General features: G+C 35.7%; 1 protein-coding gene across 8 annotated transcripts in view; it reads left to right on the top strand.

The window, feature by feature from the left end:
• NFIB (nuclear factor I B) overlaps positions 1–20,175 on the top strand; it is a 228,990-nt gene that overhangs the window by 207,560 nt on the left and 1,255 nt on the right. For 6 of the 8 annotated variants that reach the window (XM_073880803.1, XM_073880802.1, XM_073880801.1 and 3 more), the window contains one exon: positions 6,809–6,897. The exons of the other annotated variants lie outside the window; for them this stretch is intronic. In XM_073880803.1, coding sequence (XP_073736904.1) covers positions 6,809–6,897 — 89 coding nt within the window. The remainder of the gene's footprint in view (positions 1–6,808; positions 6,898–20,175) is intronic. 8 annotated transcript variants of the gene reach the window in all.

The raw sequence follows: 20,175 nt of genomic DNA, 5'->3' as shown, positions 1-20,175 counted from the left end.
TTTTCTGACACAGGAATGTCACCTGTCCCTGCAAATACTGATATCTCATTTGAATCTAAAAAATAAAAAATCCATAATCATGAAGAGTAATTCAAAAAGATTCATGGAAACCAGTTGATAATTTGCCATTAAAAACAATCCTCTCCAATTGGTCATAATAATCAGCTCATGCCAGCTGATCAGGACTTGAAATTTTTCCTTTGTCCCCTAACACAGTCTTGTGTGTTGTGTGGTTCAAGGTCTGGAACTAGACTGTCTGTGAGATGATTGACTTAGTTCATGCGCTCACTATGGGCTTGGGGAGATCTTGAAAGCAGACATCAATTGGAGCTCCATATTCTTCTTTAACTTTTCTGTTGGAAGATGGTGTGGTGGCTTAAAGAACTCCTGGGTCCTGCTTTGGCAAACTGAACTCTGTAGTCTCTCCTGAGAAATGTCTTTTTTATGATTCGGAACTTTTTCACAAGTGTCAAGGACCTCCTCTCTGACCTCACTTCACAGAAGTTTAGCAGAATGCAGTGTTTACCTTTCCTCACACTGCACGGAGTGCACGGCGCACATTCACCATGATAGGCAAGGAGGGAAGTATATGTCCCAAGTTTTGTCTCTTTGACAAAATGGGAACTCTATAGCAGAGTGTTGGACTTTGCTCATAAAATACAGAAATTATTCTATAATCCAGTCTACTGATTTTAGCATAAATGGTGAATATGAGACAACTTACTTGAATTAACACCAGTTCCTTATCTGGTCAACCTCATAATGAATTTGTTAAATCTCAGGACTTCTTTCTTTGCTCTCATTGCAAGTTGTGGGATCAAAGAAGGCCTCATTAACTTTTCACCCTTCTATTTGAGTGGAAGGTTATAATAAAAACATAAATCTTTAACTATTATACATCAGTACAACATATAAAAAAAATCTTACTGCAAGTTGGAAATAAAAGTTTGTAGCTAAGAAGCTTCTTGTTTGGAAATAAAAGATTGCTATTTGAACCAGCTATTGAAAAGCATATTAACTTTTGATATAGATTTGAGATTTTGCTAAAATAAATGGGAGGTCCCTTTTGCCTTTCCAAAGGGAGACAACAAAGTCAAGTAAGCTCTAGTTTGTAAGATGTAAGGCTTGTTTTCTTCATCTCTCAAAATTATAATCTCCTGACTGTGTATAGCACTTATTAGATCTAATGAATGCATGGCCTGATCAACTCAGGTCCTTGCATTATGTACACGATTGCATGGATTTTATTGGTGCTTGAGCTTCAGCATGTTACATCTCTTGCATGACTACTTAATGCTATTATTTCAGTTTCAATTACTGGGCCACCTTATATCAAAATATTTTCAACACTTTCCTTGATACAGTTTTGAAACTCAAATTTGGAGGTACTTTTCATTACACTGGACATTTCTGTTACACCAGATGGCCTTCCTAATAAGACATTGCCTCTGTAGGATTTTTTTTTTTTAATTAAGATATTAATTGAAATTTCTTTATGTTGTTTGTCCTGGCAAATGGCAAAGCCAAAGCTAGGTATATTGAGACCACTGGAAAGGTAGTCTTTTATTAGAGGCAAGCAATTGAAAGGACACAAGTGGACTATCAACAAACTTTTCAATAAAGTCAGGAAGCAGGCTATCAACACTTGGGCTGTTCTTATTGTGTCTGTTATCATAATTGACAGCTTGACGTAAAACCCTATCACATGACTTCTGGGTAGGTATGTAAATGGATAAGAGGTCACTCTTCACATATGCTAGCTGGAGAGGAAACACATTTAAAGGAAGTTTCAGTCAAAATAACGGCTATGCAAATGTTTAGCTTTTTGGCTAGTTCTTAAGTTTTAAAAAAACCTTCCATGGTCTGTTTGATCATTCATTTATTTATTAACTTACTTTGAGTAGTTATCAAATGCTAATGTCCAGATAGACCATTCTAATTAATGTAAAAATAAAGTTATGTTTGCTGTAACCTTAAATTCAATCAACAAAATCACAAGGGAAAAATTATCTTCTTCCCTGAAAAAAATACTTACTTTAAAAAATCTAAGTTGAATCAGGTAAGTAGAGGAAATTCTGAAGCTTATAATTATAGCCATTTTAGCTTTAAATATTCTTGGGCTGCACATGAAGGACAGAGTAGGACAAGAACAGTGATAGGCAAACTAGTGTCTTGGGTGAGAACCAGGGATTAGGAGTTTGCAAGTGTGGTTTTAATGTTGACACAAACAGGGCATGTCTGACCTTGGACAAGTCCATAAACTTTGCTGTCCTGTATCCTTATCTTGGAAAGGAAAATGTAGAGGTGGAATTACACAATCTCTGAGTTCCCATGAAACCTTAAATTTTACAAGTTAAAGTAGTCTCCATCTAAAAAAACCTTTCATTTTCTGATACTTATGATTCATGATCAGTTATGTTCACTTTGTTCATGGGCTTGCATACCCATTTAAAGTAATTCTACTGTACTGATTCAATTAAATATCAAGAAGCATGGGTTTCAGAAACTGACATTAGAATTTAAGGTACCAGGATGATCTTGAATATCTTTTTTTTTAATGTTTTATATGTCTTACATATAACAGTTTCATTCTGAACATTTTGCTTGTTCAGTAAGGCTACACCCTATTCATTCAGAGGCCATTTTATTTGCTCCATGGTGAGTAATTAATAATAGCAATAAAATAAAATTCTACTAATCTAAGAGTTAGAGGGGAGTTTGGATATTGGAGTGTTAATCTTTTTAAGCATCCCCTCAAAAGCTCCTCTACCCCTCAAAAATCTGTTTCCTTGAGGCTATCTGGAGAAATGAAAAAAACCTGAGAACATAAAAATGTACCTTTCAAGCTATTCCCCTGAGGGTCCCTGTAAACTTAAAAAAAAAAAAGTGAGAAGGTAAATTTGCCTGTGTTGATTATTCTGTTTACAGTTTAATGGTTTATTGGTTCAACTGAGAGCTGTTGTCATCATGAGGGACTGTTAGTTCATCGGCCTGTTTGCTGAGTCTAGCAAAATAGAACATTTTGCTTACCTTCTTTCCTTTGTTCCCAAAGCTAATTGCTAAGCATTTAACAAAAGCCCCTGGTAATAACAATGGAGGGCCCTCATTTGAATAAACAAAATCTTAACTCTGAAATCACAAGCAATATTGATTCTTTATGGCTGTCAGCTACCTACATGACTATGTGAGTGTAGTGTAGGAAAGGCTAATGATTCAAATCTTAGGTGTTTTCCCTTATGTAGATTTTTTTTTCCTATGTAGATTTTTGAGGGAAACTGGTTGGACCCATCCTTGTAGGCAAGGAACAATGTTCTTATTCCAGAGACTTCATAGAACTCCATCCTAAGAACATATGCAGTGAAAACTTAACCTTCACTTCTTTCTTAGTTTGGACTATTTCCACCTTAACCCTTTACTCATAGCTTTTCTGGAGGAGAATCTTACTTCTTTACCTCACCTTCTGCTTGCTTTTGGAATTCTGGGTATAATTGTTTTAATATAAATTTTACCTTAATTTTCTAGATAGTCTAATTTCATATTGATAGATGCATATAAATTAAAGAATTAAAATTATTTATGTGAGTGTGCATTTCTATAAGGATATGCATATGCTCAGGTCTGTCGAAGACTCTATATTGTTACAAAAATAAGAATTGCTATCCATCTCCAAACTAACAGACAACTTTAATAGACTAAATTTCTAAACTAATCAGTACCTAGTGTTTTAAGTTTGATTACATTGGAGAAAGCAAGTAATTTCCTAATTTTTGAGGGAAAATACTTGGAAAAGCCATTACAGTGTTATTGAAGCTTAGGTACCACTTAAAGTTAAAGTTTTAAAATTTAATTTAAAAAGACTCAAGAGCTAAAGTATGTAACACTGACTCCCTCACAGGACAGAAACTGGGAAACCATCATGCCAACCTCAAATAACATTGTCACCTATTGTTTTAAATTTATTTAGAGCATAATGTAAAAAGTTTTCGTTGTTGGGGATACTGACTTATATTAATACTAAGAACATTTAACATGCCCCAAAAGGAAGCTTTAATACACCTAGTATTAACCTTTTATCACCTAGAATCTATTCAAAATTTGCTAAGTCAGAACTGTCTTTGTCAGTCTTCGTAATTGATCTTATTAGGAATAATGTCATGGAAATCTTTAGTGAAGAGGTGATTTCTATTTTAATTATATGTTTCCCCTACCACACCATCACCTTTAAAATTTCACTTTACTAGGAGGTTTATTAATTCAAAGATGCTTTGCACAAAAGAAGGTTAATTAATAAAGTAAGACCAGAAAACCTGAAGAGACTCTTGCTTAAGTGACTTGGCTTAAGTCATTTATAACAAATAAGCATGTATAAACCTGTCTCCTCAGAAATTTTTGGGAATGTTCATAAATGCTACCTCACAATCTAGGTAACTAAGTAAATGTAATTTATATTTTTCATTTTCAGTAACGGAGAGGAAATTAACTCAGTACAGATTAATATCCTGCTAAGTTCTTTGGCATCTAGATTACTGCTAACTACTACATTCAGTGATCATTTTGTATGTATTTCATATTTTCTGTTTGAAAGAAAATATTCCTATTGAATTTATCTTAAGTATGGATGAAAGTGAATAGCTATAGTCAGGTTTAACCCCTTTGGGACTACTCTTAGGAAAGAAAAGCTCAAAAATACATTGATTTTAAATGTTACATATGTGGCCAAAGGTAGCCCACCTGACATATTTTAGGATGGTAAACAAACAAACGTAACATGAGCAATGTGAACAACAAAAAACTAAGCAGTTTACAAATGCTTCCTTTCAAGGAGACATAGGGTTCCTGTAATTGTTTGTGAGACAAGTCACTTCATCAGCGAGTAATATTTAGGTTCACATGGTTTTGTGAAAGCATCTTTTTCTGAGCACTAGTCCAATCTAAGCTGAGAGCCCCCCAGAAACTAACCTGAATTTAGCAGAATTATCAGGAGTTGTGTGTGAAGAGACACCTCCATTCTTGAGAATATTTAATTGACTGAAAACTAGGATTTTCACTGACTAGAGCAGAATCAATAAGTGGTCCCTAAGGTCATCTTTACACAAGCTCGTTTTTTTTTAACTGTTTTTAGATTATTTTCATAGTACTGCTTTTAAAAAACATATTTTGAAATAGACAGCTGGCTTACTGTTGCTGTAAAAAAACAAGTTCAGGTTGCCCCATCACATTGCATTACTGATTAGATGATCCATTTGGAGAACTTGACAAAAATCTCGCCATAAAGTTTGTGATCTGTTTGATTTTAAAACTAAGCAAGTATACATTTTCTCCATCATGCAAGTATGATGGTCCATTTTAAGAATATTTTTCATTCCAATTTAATTTTTTTACTGGTTTGTGGCTTCTTCATGAATACATTCTGAGACGAGTCTATGTATCTATCAATCTATTTATCTGGCCATCTATCAATCTATCTATCAATCTGTCTGTCTATCTGCCTACCTACCTACTTACCTATCTACTGACCTACCTTAAGGGAATTTTTTCAGTTCTTCATAAAATTACTTTCAACTAAAATATCAATATAATGAAAACATGTGTTTTGGAAATTTTAAGGTGGTATTTTTGGAGACTCATAGATCTGTAGAAAAGTGTGCAAAACGATTATTATAAAACTCGCAGAATCACTGTTACTTAGAATGTGTAGAAACTCATTGGTCTAACAGGAAAGGTAAAGGTTCTTAATAGCCAATGTTTTTTTAGCTATAACATTATCAGAAAGGATTACAATAATTTATCATCAGTTTAAAGGCACTTTGGCTGCAATCATCATCTTGTAGAAATCCTCACTGAAAAGCAGCAAACAGGGTTCAGTGGATTGCTGTAAGTCAACTTTACAATGTGAGATGCAGTTCATTTACAGCATGGCTATCTAACAATTAAAAACCATGATCTTCTAGTGGGGTGTCCCCCCGCCCAGAGCCAGATAAGTTTACTTTCTTCAGCATAAAAATAAGCAATATATCTTTTCAATAAATCTGCTAGCACTGTAGGGCAGCTGTGAGCCAAACAGAGCTGGATAGGGTTACTCGAACGCTCTTCCAAAGGGCAGAGCTGAGGACTCTGAGATCTGGGAAGAATTTGTTTCAGCTTGTACTCCGAGCATTCTTTGCTCTATTCAGATGGGGTAAAGTGTTTTAAATACCATTACTCGGAGTTTAAAAAAGAAAATAGAAATTCTTATCAACTCTTCCTAAACGGTGCCTCTTTGGCTAAAACAAAATTAGGAAACATCTAAAACAGAGTGCCTTGATGCTTCTAAACGTAAGCTAGGGGGGACGTAGAGATGGGGTCTTTACTCCTCTAAACTGCATGTCTCCTGTGTTTTGCAAACTGCATGCTTAAAGTTATTGATTATTTTACTCAGTGCAGATGATTTGGTATGTTGCATAAAAAAAGCTTTTTTTATTTTCTTCCTAAAATATATCTCTCTATTGAATATTAACGTTTGCTTTTATTTCAGCTCAATTTGTACTCTAATAATGGCTAATTGTGATGTTCTAAGCCCTCATTTCTCTTGTATGCTTTAATTAATAGAGAAGCATATTGCAGTAGCTTTTTCTAAAAAAAAGAAGAGTCTAGGAAGTTTTGCTTTGCAGAGTAAGGTTTTTCTTTTGCTTTTTTTTTTTTCTTTAAGTTGCCTCTTGGGAAAGTAAGGTTAATGCCATGTACAATACTAGTTTGCATGTGTTCATTTAAATACTAAAAACTGTAGTACTGCTCGATCCATATCTGACTGCTAGGTTTCAATTGACAGCTGAGGATTTGTGACTGGACCATGAATCAAAACGGCAGGCATTTATACCCCAGTACCAGTGAGGATACATTGGGAATTACTTGGCAAAGGTAACATTTTAATTATTTCCAACCCTACACTTACACCTAAAAATTACCTGAGCTATAGTGTTTTGTTTTTAACCAGCTTTACAGAAAATATATGTTAAAAATTTAGTTGTTTTGGCTTTACCATCCCTCTTTCCCTCCCCTCCTCCTTTCTTTCTTATGTAAATGCAACTTCAAATTAATTTGGGACTGTAGCATATGCTAAGTGATCATGGGAATTTCTAAGTGCTGTCAAATGTTTTCAACAGTGTATAAGTTGGGGGTGGGGCGGGGAGAAGGTTTGACACTTAGATCTTAGGACCTGAAAAATGAAATCATAGTTCTAGGGAAGATTTTTCAGCTATTGGAGGTTTAATAAAGCATTGGTTTTTTCGCATTATAGATTCTTCTCACTTCAGCTCTTTCCTCTACTGCTAACTTTGAACCATTTTACTGTTCACTTATTCCCCTGTCAGAAGGGAAAAGCCAGAAGAAAATTTTCCGGTTAGTCAATTAAACTGTTAACTGGCGGCACTCATTAATTCTGGGGTCAGAAGATTGTTGAAATCAATAGCTAAAGAAGGAATTTGGTTGAAATAAAGTTTTAACCGCTGTTCGTTGATATAAATCATTGAGAACTGAATTTATTTGGTTGGCTGAGAAAATTATTCTAAAACTTCATTTTCGAAACTAGTTTGATATTGTCTCGTGTATTGGTTTTGGAAAGTTAGTAGTGCTAAGTCAGCTTCTTATGTATTATTTTAATAAAGATCAAATTGTGTCAAATTGACAAATTAAATAATTAAGATTCATGGCATAATCATATGTAATAAGAGATAAAAGTTTATAGAGAAGAGTGAGGTAATCCCATAAGGAGTTCACCAAAAGTAGAGCCAACATAATTTTCCAACCCCGCTATAATTATAATGCCTGGGTGAAAAGTACATACTCTGATACCAGTTGTAAACGTGTTGCCCATCTCCATTTTACTTGATAGAAACCGTTGAAGAGTCGAGTTTAAAAGAATTCAATTAACAAAATGTCCAGTTTTATTCAGGTGAAAATTATTTGGAGTCCATTTAAAAATGTAATGAGTTTTTTTTTAATACTCTTCCTAAAACGAATACGATAGGACTTTTCCTCTTTTTAAAGATTGGTATAGCATCCACTTTAAAATGTATACATTTTTACATATTTTAATTTTTTCCCCAAGAAGCTTATATAATTCCTCCATTTGGAAAAAAATACAACATAGGCTTATAAAAAAGAAAATAAGCACAAGGACAGCATCTTATTTAAATAGTCTTAATAAGATTATGAATTAAATCCAATGAAAATGTCTTATTTAAGTGATCTTAATTATTTTTAAGTTAATTTAATTGGATTTGATAACACCATGTTTGGATTTAATTTGATTAAATAACTTCCTGATAGTCCGTGTTCTCTCTGTCAGTCAGCGAAACGGACTCTGTCTGCATCTAAACCTTACCGTATTGATAAGAACTGCAAATCAGGTGAAGTCTACTCGTATTTTTAAATGTGGCTATAGCTGTGTGAACTTCTAAATCTGTGGATTTTCGATTGACATTTACTTCTAAAGTAGGCTAGCACCTCTATAAAGAACATTAAAGCCAAATAAAGATATGTTATTGGTGATTTGAAATATAACCGCACCCAGTTCCTAGTCATTTTTTGAATCGAAAGTTGATATCCCCGAAAGCGAAAAGGTGAGTGGACAATGAATCACCACAGAACACATGGATCGGAGTGAATTAATATGATGACTACACCTAGTTCTTAGGAGAGCATTGTTCATGTTCCAAAATCCCTTCTTGTTGAAAAAATTGGTGTGGTAACCAGCTTCAGGTTAGAAGGAGTTGGAAAGAAACTCAGAACTCATTTTGGAAAGATTTTTTTCTTCCCCTCTCAAAGATAGTAACACTTTTTTGAAAAAGAGTTAATGGAATATAGAGAATGGCTTTAATACTTCAAAAGGCTTTATAAAGGTAGCTTTTGGGTTTATTCCCTTTTTATCATGATTCAGAAGGCACATCATTGATAATGGTGGCCATCACATTCATGCATTCCACAGGTGTTTATTGAATCTCTGTGGCAGGCTGTCCCAAATGCTGGGTGACTGACACAGGTGCTCGCAGTTCTGAAAACCTAAGTATCCTGCAGTTTACAATAAATATGCTCAAACAAGACAGCAATTTTTATTTTAATAGGACTCTAATAGTAGAGTCCATATCTGATAATACAGATAGGCTGTGTCTGTGGCGCAGTATATTCATAACACATTCATGGTTTATAGTTTGTGCTCTGTGCTTATTTATGAAACTTCGTGGTTTTTTTTTTTTCCTAGAAAAGCTATTGAAAAAGGAAATCGTAAACTTCTGCAATACTACTACTTTTAAGGCAGACAACAGACATCTAAAATCATCAGGGCACTGCTGCAGCTTTAAAATTATCTGATTAAATTGAAAATATCTGAGAAATGTAGAGCCCTTCAACCAGAGAATTAAATAATCTGCCTTTGTCATAATGGAATAATAAAGAAACTATCAGGCTATTTTTGTGGTGGTTGTTGCTTTTTGTTTTCAACAAAAGGCAATCCCCCGGAGACTTTGTAGTAGAAAAGGGCAAAGCTAAGAAGGTGTTTGGGTTTTGCTCTGTGTTTTGGCTTTGCTTCGTTTTATTTTCTTTTGATTGTTGTTTGTTGCCATTTCTTTCTTAGTACAATCCCTTGTCCGCGGTGGCCTCCCTTTCTGCTTTAAGCCCATCCTCCTGTAGACGTGTTTCCAGGTCACAAGCAGCACCTTGGTCAGGACTGGAAACGGCAGTGCCTGCGGAGCTGGGCCACTGTATCAAAGCTGGAAGATTTCCTCCATCCCCCTCCCCCTCGGCCCCACCCCCACTCCAGCGGAGAAATAGTCCCTTAGGAACCATGGCAGACTCCATCGGAAAGTTTTCACAGACTTATTTAGGTTGCAACCCTGAAGGTGTTTTGTTGTTTTGACCTAGGAATTTTGTGAGCTCTGTGTGTGTGTGTGTGTGTGTGTGTGTGTGTTGCTTGCACCTTGAAAACGTGAATTTTTCTGTCTAACCCAAAGGTTACTGCAGTTAACCCAGAGTGAAATCCGTTGGGGAAGGGCTCATTTCTTGAGTCAGGAGGGGCTCAGCTCTTGGGAGGGTAAGAGGTGATGAGTTGCTGATGCTGTTCTGTTGTGTCTGCGCTTTGTCCTCCGATGTGGACAAATTATACTGTGGCATATGTGAGTTATGTAGGTATAAACAAACATAGCAGTTAACTCCCTGACCGGCTTTCTTTTTTTGTGAAACTATAGCCTGAACATGGCTTGTACTATCAAGTATGAAAGAGCAATATAATTGAATGAAAAAGAAAGCCGAAGGACAATCCAAGAATAATATAAACATTAGTTATTTTAAAACATTGGAGGAGGTGCTTTATGCAAAAGAGCAACTGGATTTATTGTTTCATTCCCTCTTCTCTGCCTTCACCCTTTCAAGAGAAGCAAAGCCACAAGTGAGTGGCTGTATGTGTCTGATGGCTTATATAAACATAGAAGAAGCCTTCAGATGGCTAAAATAAACATGCACGTGTTACTGAAGGATATGTTTACACAAACCATTTGCTCAGCCTCTGAAATAATGAATAAATGAAGATTCCACTGAAATAATTGGAAGGATTTTTGTGTCTCTGCTGATGCCATAATTGAATGGCACCAAAGAGACTTTTATCAGGTACTTTCCATGTTACATGTGTTAGCAGTTCCTTTCTCTGAGTTGAATACTTCATTCTGTAGTTACTTTACATGTGTTTTTGTAAGAAATTGTCGTTTATTACTGCAATTCTAAAGAGTCGCTTGATTTCCCAGGAGAAATTTAGCAGCCAGTAAAGATTATTTGGATCTGGTTGGTCAGGAGAGGGAGGGCAAAAAGGAAGGAGTAAGAGCATTCATGCCATACATAGAACCCTATTTGCATAAGACTGTCCTCAACCATTTACCATCTCTGTTGCTTTGTCTATAAACTGTTCTTTGTAAAATACACGTCCTCAATGATAGAAGGATGAAGATTTAAACAAAAATAATCTTCAATATTGGGTTGCAAACCATGTTTGTATGCAAATACATATATGATGTATGCATGGCGTGTGTGCGTGCGCATGCGTAAATGTGGGTACACGCATATATGTGCGTGTGTGTCTACACGCATACCCAGGCATAGGGCACATATATGATAAGGACAGTATGTTTCCTGTCCTTAGGTAGTATTAAGAGTTAACTTTTCTTTCAACATTACACTTAGACCATCCCTACAAATTCACTAGGTTAGCATTTCCTGCTTTCAGTTTGTTATCTTGACACATAACTACAGCACAACAGCTGGGTTGTTCCTGGAGTTCCTGGGGGGAGCTTTATTCTCAGAGTGCTGAATTTCCTTTTCAACTGTCAGCTCAAAAGTGTGTTCAAAATGTTCAACTTCTTACTCACCATTCTGGGCCCCTAGCACCACTCTGGGACTATGATAGAAATGCTGATAAGGTAGATGAATGGAAGCATATTTGGTTTGAGGAGGAGGAGAATTGCAGAAGCCAAAAATGCACATGTCCATTGTTTGGTAGTGGGGTTACTGACTAGTGTTCTTTGCATCTGAGTATTCTTTCTAAAAGAACTGCTCCATTCCCATCAAAAAATCATTTGCACCTGTTATGAAATAAAAAATGGTACCGTTCTCGAAAACAGTCTTGATATGGTGTTCACACACACACACACACACACACACACACACAATCAGTGATCTGGCTGTTGAAAAATACATTGGGATTTGCTGTAGTTTTCCCTAACTTTCTCCATTTATAAAGAAAGATTTGCACAACATTTCCTTTTTATCTAGGAAACTCTTCAGAACACTTCCTAAGAAATTAATTGTATTCCAGCCAGACTTGCATGCTGCCATCCCACAGGAAATGGGTCAGCAATCCATTAAGATGCCATTAGATAATCTAATTTGGAACTTAATCTCTAAATTAACCATGCTCCATACTTGAAGCATACTTGAGAGAAAGAAAAAAGTTTACGTTTGAATCGATAGGGGAGCTGAAGCGTGAAGAAGGCTGTTTGTTTTTTCTGTAGCTGTGGTCACGTCTCAAGCCGTCTGGTAACCAGGAGAAACCAGACATGATGTAATTCCAGATTGAACTTGAACTTCAGGGACTTAGGATAGGGGAACAATGGACCATAGGAATCAATAATGTCCATTTTCCACATGATTATCTTTGGAGCTTTAAGTTAACCTTTATGGGAGAAGCAGCAGGATCTGCAGTGTGACCAAAATGAGATGATCCAGAGACAAGATGTTAGAGGAAAGAAAACAACTTTTTCCGTGATATTTTCTGAGCAGCACTGCAGATTCCAGCAGGATTAGAAAAGTTCCCGCTCTGCAGTAAACCGGTGGCCTGTTCAGAGCACTCTTTGTTCGCTTAGGTAGGACAAACTTAATCTTATGTTTCCTGTCAGATGATTTTTGGCTGCACTACGGGAGAGGGAGGAGCATGGTTCAGAAAATTCCCAAACGTAAACCTTGCTGATTAACCCTTTGCAATGAAAGACGCACATTAAACAACTACTTTATTTGAAGATGTTTTACGTAAAGCGCCATATTTACATATGTATTACGTCCGCGAGGAGTCCGCGCCCTCAGCAGCCAACGCCCCTTTTATTAAGTGACCTTTTTGATTTTCCTGTTTGCAGGGCTGTGAGTAGGTAGGTCGTGAATTTTTAGCCATATTTACTTAGATAACAGAGCATAGGAATGAGTAAATGTACTCATAAACATAAGAAAAAAGAAAAGGCAGGAAAGCCTGTTAGAGTTCAAGAAATTGAAGAACACGGATTTTGAATACTCGCGAACTGTTGAAAGTTACAATTATTCTCTCCTTTGTTAATTCTCGTTTTACGTGAAGGAAGGTCTTTTGTTTTTTGTTTTGTTTTGTTTTGTTTTTTCCTTTTGCACATGTGATTCTTTCTGCACCTATATTAGCAGGCATGCTTTAAAACTGTGTTCAGTTCCCTAATCACTTGTGATTTTATGATTTGGAATTCGGATACAAGTAAGTTCTGTTATTTAGAGGTGAAATTGTACAATTTTGTACATTACAAATGAACGCTGATTTTTGCTTTTAAATGAAAATCACTTGGGAAAGAATCACTTTTTGCTTTTGTATAAAACTTACATTTCTTTTTAACTTAGTATGCCTTGGGTGATTTTCTCTAGTGAAAGGCACTATTTGGGAGCACTATTTTTGTGGAGAATTTTGTCTGCTGTTGAAGACTCACATATGCTAATAAGGGGAGCAGTAGTACTTGTAACAATAGCATTGAAAGGAACCCAGGGATAGAGAGGAATACAGACTAGAGAAAGGATGGAAACCCACATGTAGGGTTCTCGGCTGTGGTACAGTCTGTGGGAGGAGATCAAACAATTACTGTGAGCCTGATGATGCTATATTTTTTAATTGGCTGAAACCTCCTACAGCTATATAAGTCGTTACATATGTATGCATGTGTGTACTGTAATTTATTTACAATTAGCCATCTTTGTAGTAATTCTCTTTCATTTTCCCTTCTAAAACATGAAAAATAGCAAACATAATTTAAAAAAAAAATCTACTTAACTTGGCCTATTTAGGGGAATTGTATTTTTCTTATGTCTAAAGTAAACATTTTAAGGAAATACGTTCTTACTACTTTTAAGTATATAGGTTGCCTTGTTGAAGCGTCTTCTAGGATTTTGTAAGAGCTTTTCACTTAAAGAATACAGTAACTATAATGAGCACATTTTATCTTTAGCTGCAGTGGTCCAAACATAAGGGCTCTTCTTGCCCTGTGCTCTTCACTAGATAACATATTTCGCTGGCAGAAGTCATTATTTTACATAGGAAATGCTAATACTCACGCATGGTAAAGTTAACATTCAATCCAGCATGCTCCAATAACGGAAACACATCTGAAACAACTGAATATAAATTAATGAGCTTTGATGGCCTACCGTTTTGATATGTTATTTCCAAAATCGTCGGTCCCCAAGGAGTAGCAATAAAGAAGGCTATTTACCTACTTAGTTAAGAAACAAATACGTTTCTTTTTCATTACTATGAAGTGCTATTGCTTGCAGTTAGAATAATTCCACAAGCCACCTGCAGTTTATGATATTTGGTGTTTCCCAGAGAGCCCACAAGAGTACTTTGCAGTTCAGGTAAGAGCTGGCCAGGGAGCTGTCTGATACAGATTATTACAAATAGTAATAATCACTAGAAATCATCTTTCATGCAAATAAGATCATGCAGATAGCAATAATGATCCTTAAAAGGGGAGGAACTAAATCGAAGAAATCCAAGACTGGTGTAAAGCACTTTGTCTATTTCACTTCCAGTGTGGCCTCATCTGAAGTGGAATTCAATGAGCAAGTTACTGACATACAGCCACATCTGCACGTACATAATCAAAGGCAAATACTGTATTCAGCTGGAAAGAATCTGGAATTGGATAAATAAGATACAGTTATTTGTGTTGAGATTTGGACTCAAGAATTATACTTCTCTGGGAGTCTCAGTGTGTCTGCATGATGTGGACCTTAATTCATAGCATCTCTTCTATAATTTAAGGATAATATAAATTCTTGTCCAGTGATAAAAGTAAAGTGTGTTTCACAAAAGAGGGAGATGTGAGGTAAAGCCTACTGGGTAAAAATGTACATCCTAGAACTATACTGCTAGAGTTCGGATCCTGGCTGCTGTGACATAATAGCAACATGACTTGGGCAAAGCACTTAACTTCCTACTCCAGTTCCCTCATCTGTAAGATCAGAATGAAACTCGTACTTTTCTCATAGATTCACTATGAGGATGGAAAATTCATAAAACAGTACCCTGGCAGATAATGCACACCCTACTAGCAACGAGTATATTTATTACATACCATTTTTTGTTATAATACGTTAATGAATTCTTAAATATATTCTTATTATATAATAACATATAATAATTCTCCCAGCTTTTTTTTTTTAAAGTAAGCTCTATGCTCCACATAGGGTTTGAACTCATGACCCCAAGATCAAGAGCCCCATACTCTACCCACCGAGCCAGCCCGGTGCCCCCAACATAAAATAATTCTTAAATATATAGGTACTTAAATATCACCCATATATTCCTTCAACTGAGCCAGCATATTTTCCCAAGACACCGTCTATAGCATTTGCATTATGTCAAAGTAAGCAGCCAGTCCAAATGCATACATACACAATCCAGGACAGCATGGCTTAATTAGTACTTAATTAACCTGCCCTTGATTGGTTTTTCCAGGTAGATTTTAGCCATTAATAGGGGAAATTGTTTATTGTGCATTTTGGGAAAGATACTAATACCTGTGTGTTAATTATTGTAGCAATAAAATTAGGAGTATTTAGCTAAGGAAGTAAAAAACTTTTCTTGGGGATATTTAAAACAGGTGCAAAAGAATGAAAGGTAAATCCTTCTTCTCAGTTAAGGTCTTTATTTTCTTTATTTTCCATGCTTTCTGGGCCATCACTTATTTTTATTGCTGTCTATAAGTAATGTAGCTCCTAGTAGAGTTGAGGTATTCCTGAATATATAAAATTCTTTGTGCTTCATTCCTATAATATTTTTGTTAAGCTTCTTGAAAGAGTACTTACTATCTTTGAGGTAAATATGGTAGTCTTATGATTAAATCAGTATGTGAAATCTGAATGGGCAATATTATTACTCTCCTAAAAAATATTAGTGAGCTGAATACTTTTACCTTTTATAAAATGCTTGACAAATGGGTGACCCAACCCATTATCAGATAAATGCAGACTAGTAATAAATGAATTTTGCCATTCTTCAAATAGCTCTTATTTCAAGACATAGTTGGAGTGAAGCCTTTGACTTTGTTTCGTTTCTTACTCAACTTATTACTCCATATATGTTTATTTGGCACTCTGGGGTTCTTTGGTGGTTACTGAGGTAAAAGCCAAGGGCCCAATCCTTCTGGCCTAGAAGACACAGTCTTGCAAAAAGAAAGCACAACCATCAAATGTTGACTTGTCCAGAGCAATTTTCTCTTTCACTCAATGACATAGAGTCTATTTACTACTTGTAGATGCAGACACCAACTACTTTATACAGTTTATCCAAGGATATGAAATATATCCTTCCTTTAAAAAGAAGTGGGTATCTTTTTACCCCGTAATCCTCACCATAAGGTCACTCTAATACAACTTCAACTAGATTTCTTTTCAGAGGATATGTATTGAATTTCAGAGTTGCTTGATCACCCAGATCAAGCACATATTCTGTGCGCAAGTCTCCCACACCATTATTTAGGTTATGATCCAGCTGTGTGGGGCATAGGGAATCCACTGTCTCCTGAAGCAAATATTGCCTGCAAGAACTCTGTTCAAAAGTTCTTTCTAGTCTAGGTGGATGTCTGACCTCCCAGGGAAGCAGTGTGATATAGTATGATATGGTATAATATAGTTAAATGGCCGTGGGAATCAGAGCTGATTCATATCTGAGGTCTAGGCGGGTAACTTGGGGCAAGTTTAAACCTCAATTTTCTCATCTGTTCCATGGGGATAATGGCAATTTCAAGAGTTCACTGAGAAAATCAAGGGAAAGAGCAAATGTAAAACACCCAGAATGGTATCTTGCTCGTAGTAGGGCCTCAGGTTTTCTTCTGGAATTTTCTCCCTTTATGCTAATTCTTTCCACCTGAACTATACAGAACAAGTCTATATTTCTTTCCAACTCAACTGTTGTATCTTCCCTGTCTCTCTTCAGCTGTTCCTCAAATGACATGATTTGGTGGGTTTCTTCATCAAAGAAATGTCATAGAGTTTGTTTCTCTTGAAGAGTGATGCCTAGAAGCAACACAATGCTTGAGAAATAGTCTGATTAGGATAAAATGGGCCGTCACCTCCCATTAATGCATCTTAAGGTCAGAAGAATTTGTTTCTTTGCTTCTTCCGTTTTTGGGGCAGCCACATCATGCATTTGGTGAGAATAATGTGAAAATAGTATCCACAATATCAGATATTTTATTTTTTAGAATTTTGATGTAACTTGTATCTGTTCTGTGTATAAGGAAATATCTCACTATATACATAGAGTAGAAGTCGTTAGGGTGAATTCTTCTTTGTGTTAAGGTATAGTCAAAATCTTTTTTTTGCTTTTGTCGTGCCTGGTTTTTTAAAGTACTTTATATTCTTTTCCTTTTTTAATGGTATAACTTAAATATATATTTTCTAAAGATGTGCTTTCAACTTTTAGTCATGCTTATCTTCTGTTTGCCTAAAGAAAATGTGATTTGGCAATGGAGAATGGAATGAAAGCAAAGTCTGTGCATGCTTGAAGATCTATTGCTGAAGTAGCTTAACTTGACCTTGATTATTTTGAGATCTTTCAGTTATGTTCGCACATCTCTTAATATAGAGAGGCACAGATTACTGGATTGGACAAAGGATAATTCTCACTCCATTATGAATTAAGACTATTAAACACTTCACATATAACTAGTTTTGTATGTGGAGATAAATATGAATACGTGTGTTTATTTTACCCATACTGGTGATCAGCGGCATTGATTTATATAGAGGGAGTTATAGATGTAAAAAGCATAGTTACCTGAGAAAGTGTGCAGTTTGAGACATTCTCTTTTTGAGATGAAATGATATAGGTTATTTTGTTTGATTAAACTCTTTTTTACATTGTTATCATAATCTTTGAATTTGTTTGACCAGATTCTTTTCAATGAGACTACCAAAAAGCTCTAAGAAATGTCTGTGCCTTATAGTTCTGAACCTAACCTATAAATTGGCAATAAGAGACTTGTAAAACTTATATATGAGGTCTGCATAGTGTTAATGTTTGAGATTTATTTCCCCCCAAAGGTTCATAAACAGTATTGACAAATATATTGCACACTGCAATTTTGACATGGTCATAATGTAAGATGGGAGGTTTGAAAAGTTTAAGTAAACATCTAAATTGAATTTGTTAGATATTCTGCAGCAAGAGTCCTGTTAGTCACTAGCATCAATTTGTTTTTATTGAGCATTTTCCAAAGAATAATACATGTCTCTTTTTAGAACCACATAAGAAAGCTGTTGCAAAATAAACCCAGAGTTCTTGTCTTTTCTGCCATCAGTTAGAGAGACTTCTCCATTTAAAGACTCACATCTATTTTCAATCATTAAAATACACTTTATTTTCCTAAAGTATGCAGTCTCTAAATGCCTTTCCAGAGCTCATTGAATTTGGGACTCGCTTTTGCAAAGTGATTTGCTGGTTGTTGACACTGTCTTTTACTGTCAAGGATCATCAATTTGGGCTAGTCTTTTTGTTTTTCATACATGCTTCCCATTTTGGGTTAAAAATAATGGATACCTGTTTTTGTAATTTATTTTATTTGCTGAGAAGTAATTAGCATTAGCTATGGCCAGACTCTACAGGGAATTGACAAGACATTTCTATATGGAGCTTACCTTTCAGTCAGTAAGATAATCACAAGCTACAGATGACTATGCTATGAAGTAATAAATACTCTCATAGTACTGTGTAACACAGTGCAGGGAACGTCCGGGCGAGGGGACAATAGCTTTCATGAATGATCGTGTAACATTCTCTCCCAATCAATCATGCAAAGCACAGAAATGGAAGATGTGTGTGGGAAGAGAGAAATATGTGAAAATAATTAAGTTTCTTGGAAAAGGTTTCAGTAACAACTATTCTAATTCTTGAGAATTATGACTTTTAAACAGATAACGAGGACATATTTTTTAGTTTGAATTATTCCTCATTCGAACTCTTACTCAATTATTCCTCCATCTTTAATTTTTATTAATACCAAACGTCTATAATTTTAAGCTCAGAGATGCCAATTTTCTTTTTACAGGGGGCCAAATCACAAGGTATTTGTGGAAATACGTGATGATTATGAACCCCACTTTTTAAAAATACAGAGTTGGGTGGGATTGGGAACACTTAAGTGATTTGTTTTTGTATCCAAAAATTTATTGAGCATCCACCCTATGCTGGTATTACATTAAATGGAGAGCAAAAAAAGAGATGGACTTTGCTATCGTGGAGCTCATAGTCTAATCATAAAATCCCTCCAGCATGAAATGTTTCTATTGAATTATCAACTCAGAAATACGCACTTAGACGTGTACTAATAAGACACATTTTGTGTAGAGCTATCACCAGAGTAAAAGAAGTTATATATATAGATATATATCTATATACATATCTATCTCAGGTTCTTTTTTTAATCCAGGCTTTTTGTTTGTTTGTTTACAAAGTTGTTCTTCAAGTTAATATCCCATAAAGGTTTTTTGTACCTTTGGTCTTCATGTATGAAAAAATGAGATTGTCTAGGTTGATATCTACAATAATAGTGTCCATCTCACCTCATGGTTTTCAAAAGTAAAGGATACTACATTAAATTTAAAACATCGAAATGATGTCTCCAAGTCAGGCCATGATGAAACAGGCTATGGAATTATCAGTTTGATGTTTTCTTGGTTCGGGATGATTTATGCAGCTATTAATTAGCTGACATTCATTCTGAGCGGAGTATTGAAACAGACAATGGTCTGATTAGGTATCCCGTCAAAATATATGGTGTGCGGGGTTGTTTTGTGATCTGCAGATCTCAGATTATTTTCCTCCAGATGATAACTTGTTTAATGAGAGATTACCCCAGTAGCAATGAGAGAGGTGTTGCTCAAGGTTTTTTAAACAGCCCCAGATCCCACAGAGGTGAAAGGAGAGTTGGTTGGAGGGGTCGAGAACCTGGCCCTCTTGCTTCCTCCAACGCCCCTCCCACCCACCCCTCCCAGCTCTCCAGACACAGAACAACTGATGGCGGGGACAGGGAGTGTCCAGGCCTCTGGTGCTAGCATTTCAAATGGCGTATTATGTACTGGCCTTCTTTAAAAAGGTATTTTTCTCTTATCGTGAGGAAAAAGGAAAATCTTCCGTGACAGCTTTCAGTTGTATTCAATAAGCAGGTGAAACACTGAAACCCATCTTATCACTGAATTGCTTACGAATTGAAAGTAAAGCAAGATCAGAGTATAACCAGCAAACCATTATGGATTTGCTGCTTTCTTTTTCCTTTTCTTTTTCTTTCTCTTTCTTTCTTTCTTTTTCTTTCTTTCTTTCTTTCTTTCTTTCTTTCTTTCTTTCTTTCTTTCTTTCTTTCTTTCTTTCTTTCT

This window comes from Callorhinus ursinus, unplaced genomic scaffold (genome assembly GCF_003265705.2).
Source record: "Callorhinus ursinus isolate GAN/ISIS: 27379988/994484 unplaced genomic scaffold, GSC_fseal_2.0 scaffold39, whole genome shotgun sequence".
NCBI classification, from domain to species: domain Eukaryota; kingdom Metazoa; phylum Chordata; class Mammalia; order Carnivora; family Otariidae; genus Callorhinus; species Callorhinus ursinus.
The sequence above is the reverse complement of the archived record's forward strand: the minus strand, read 5'-3'. Positions and strand labels throughout refer to the sequence as shown.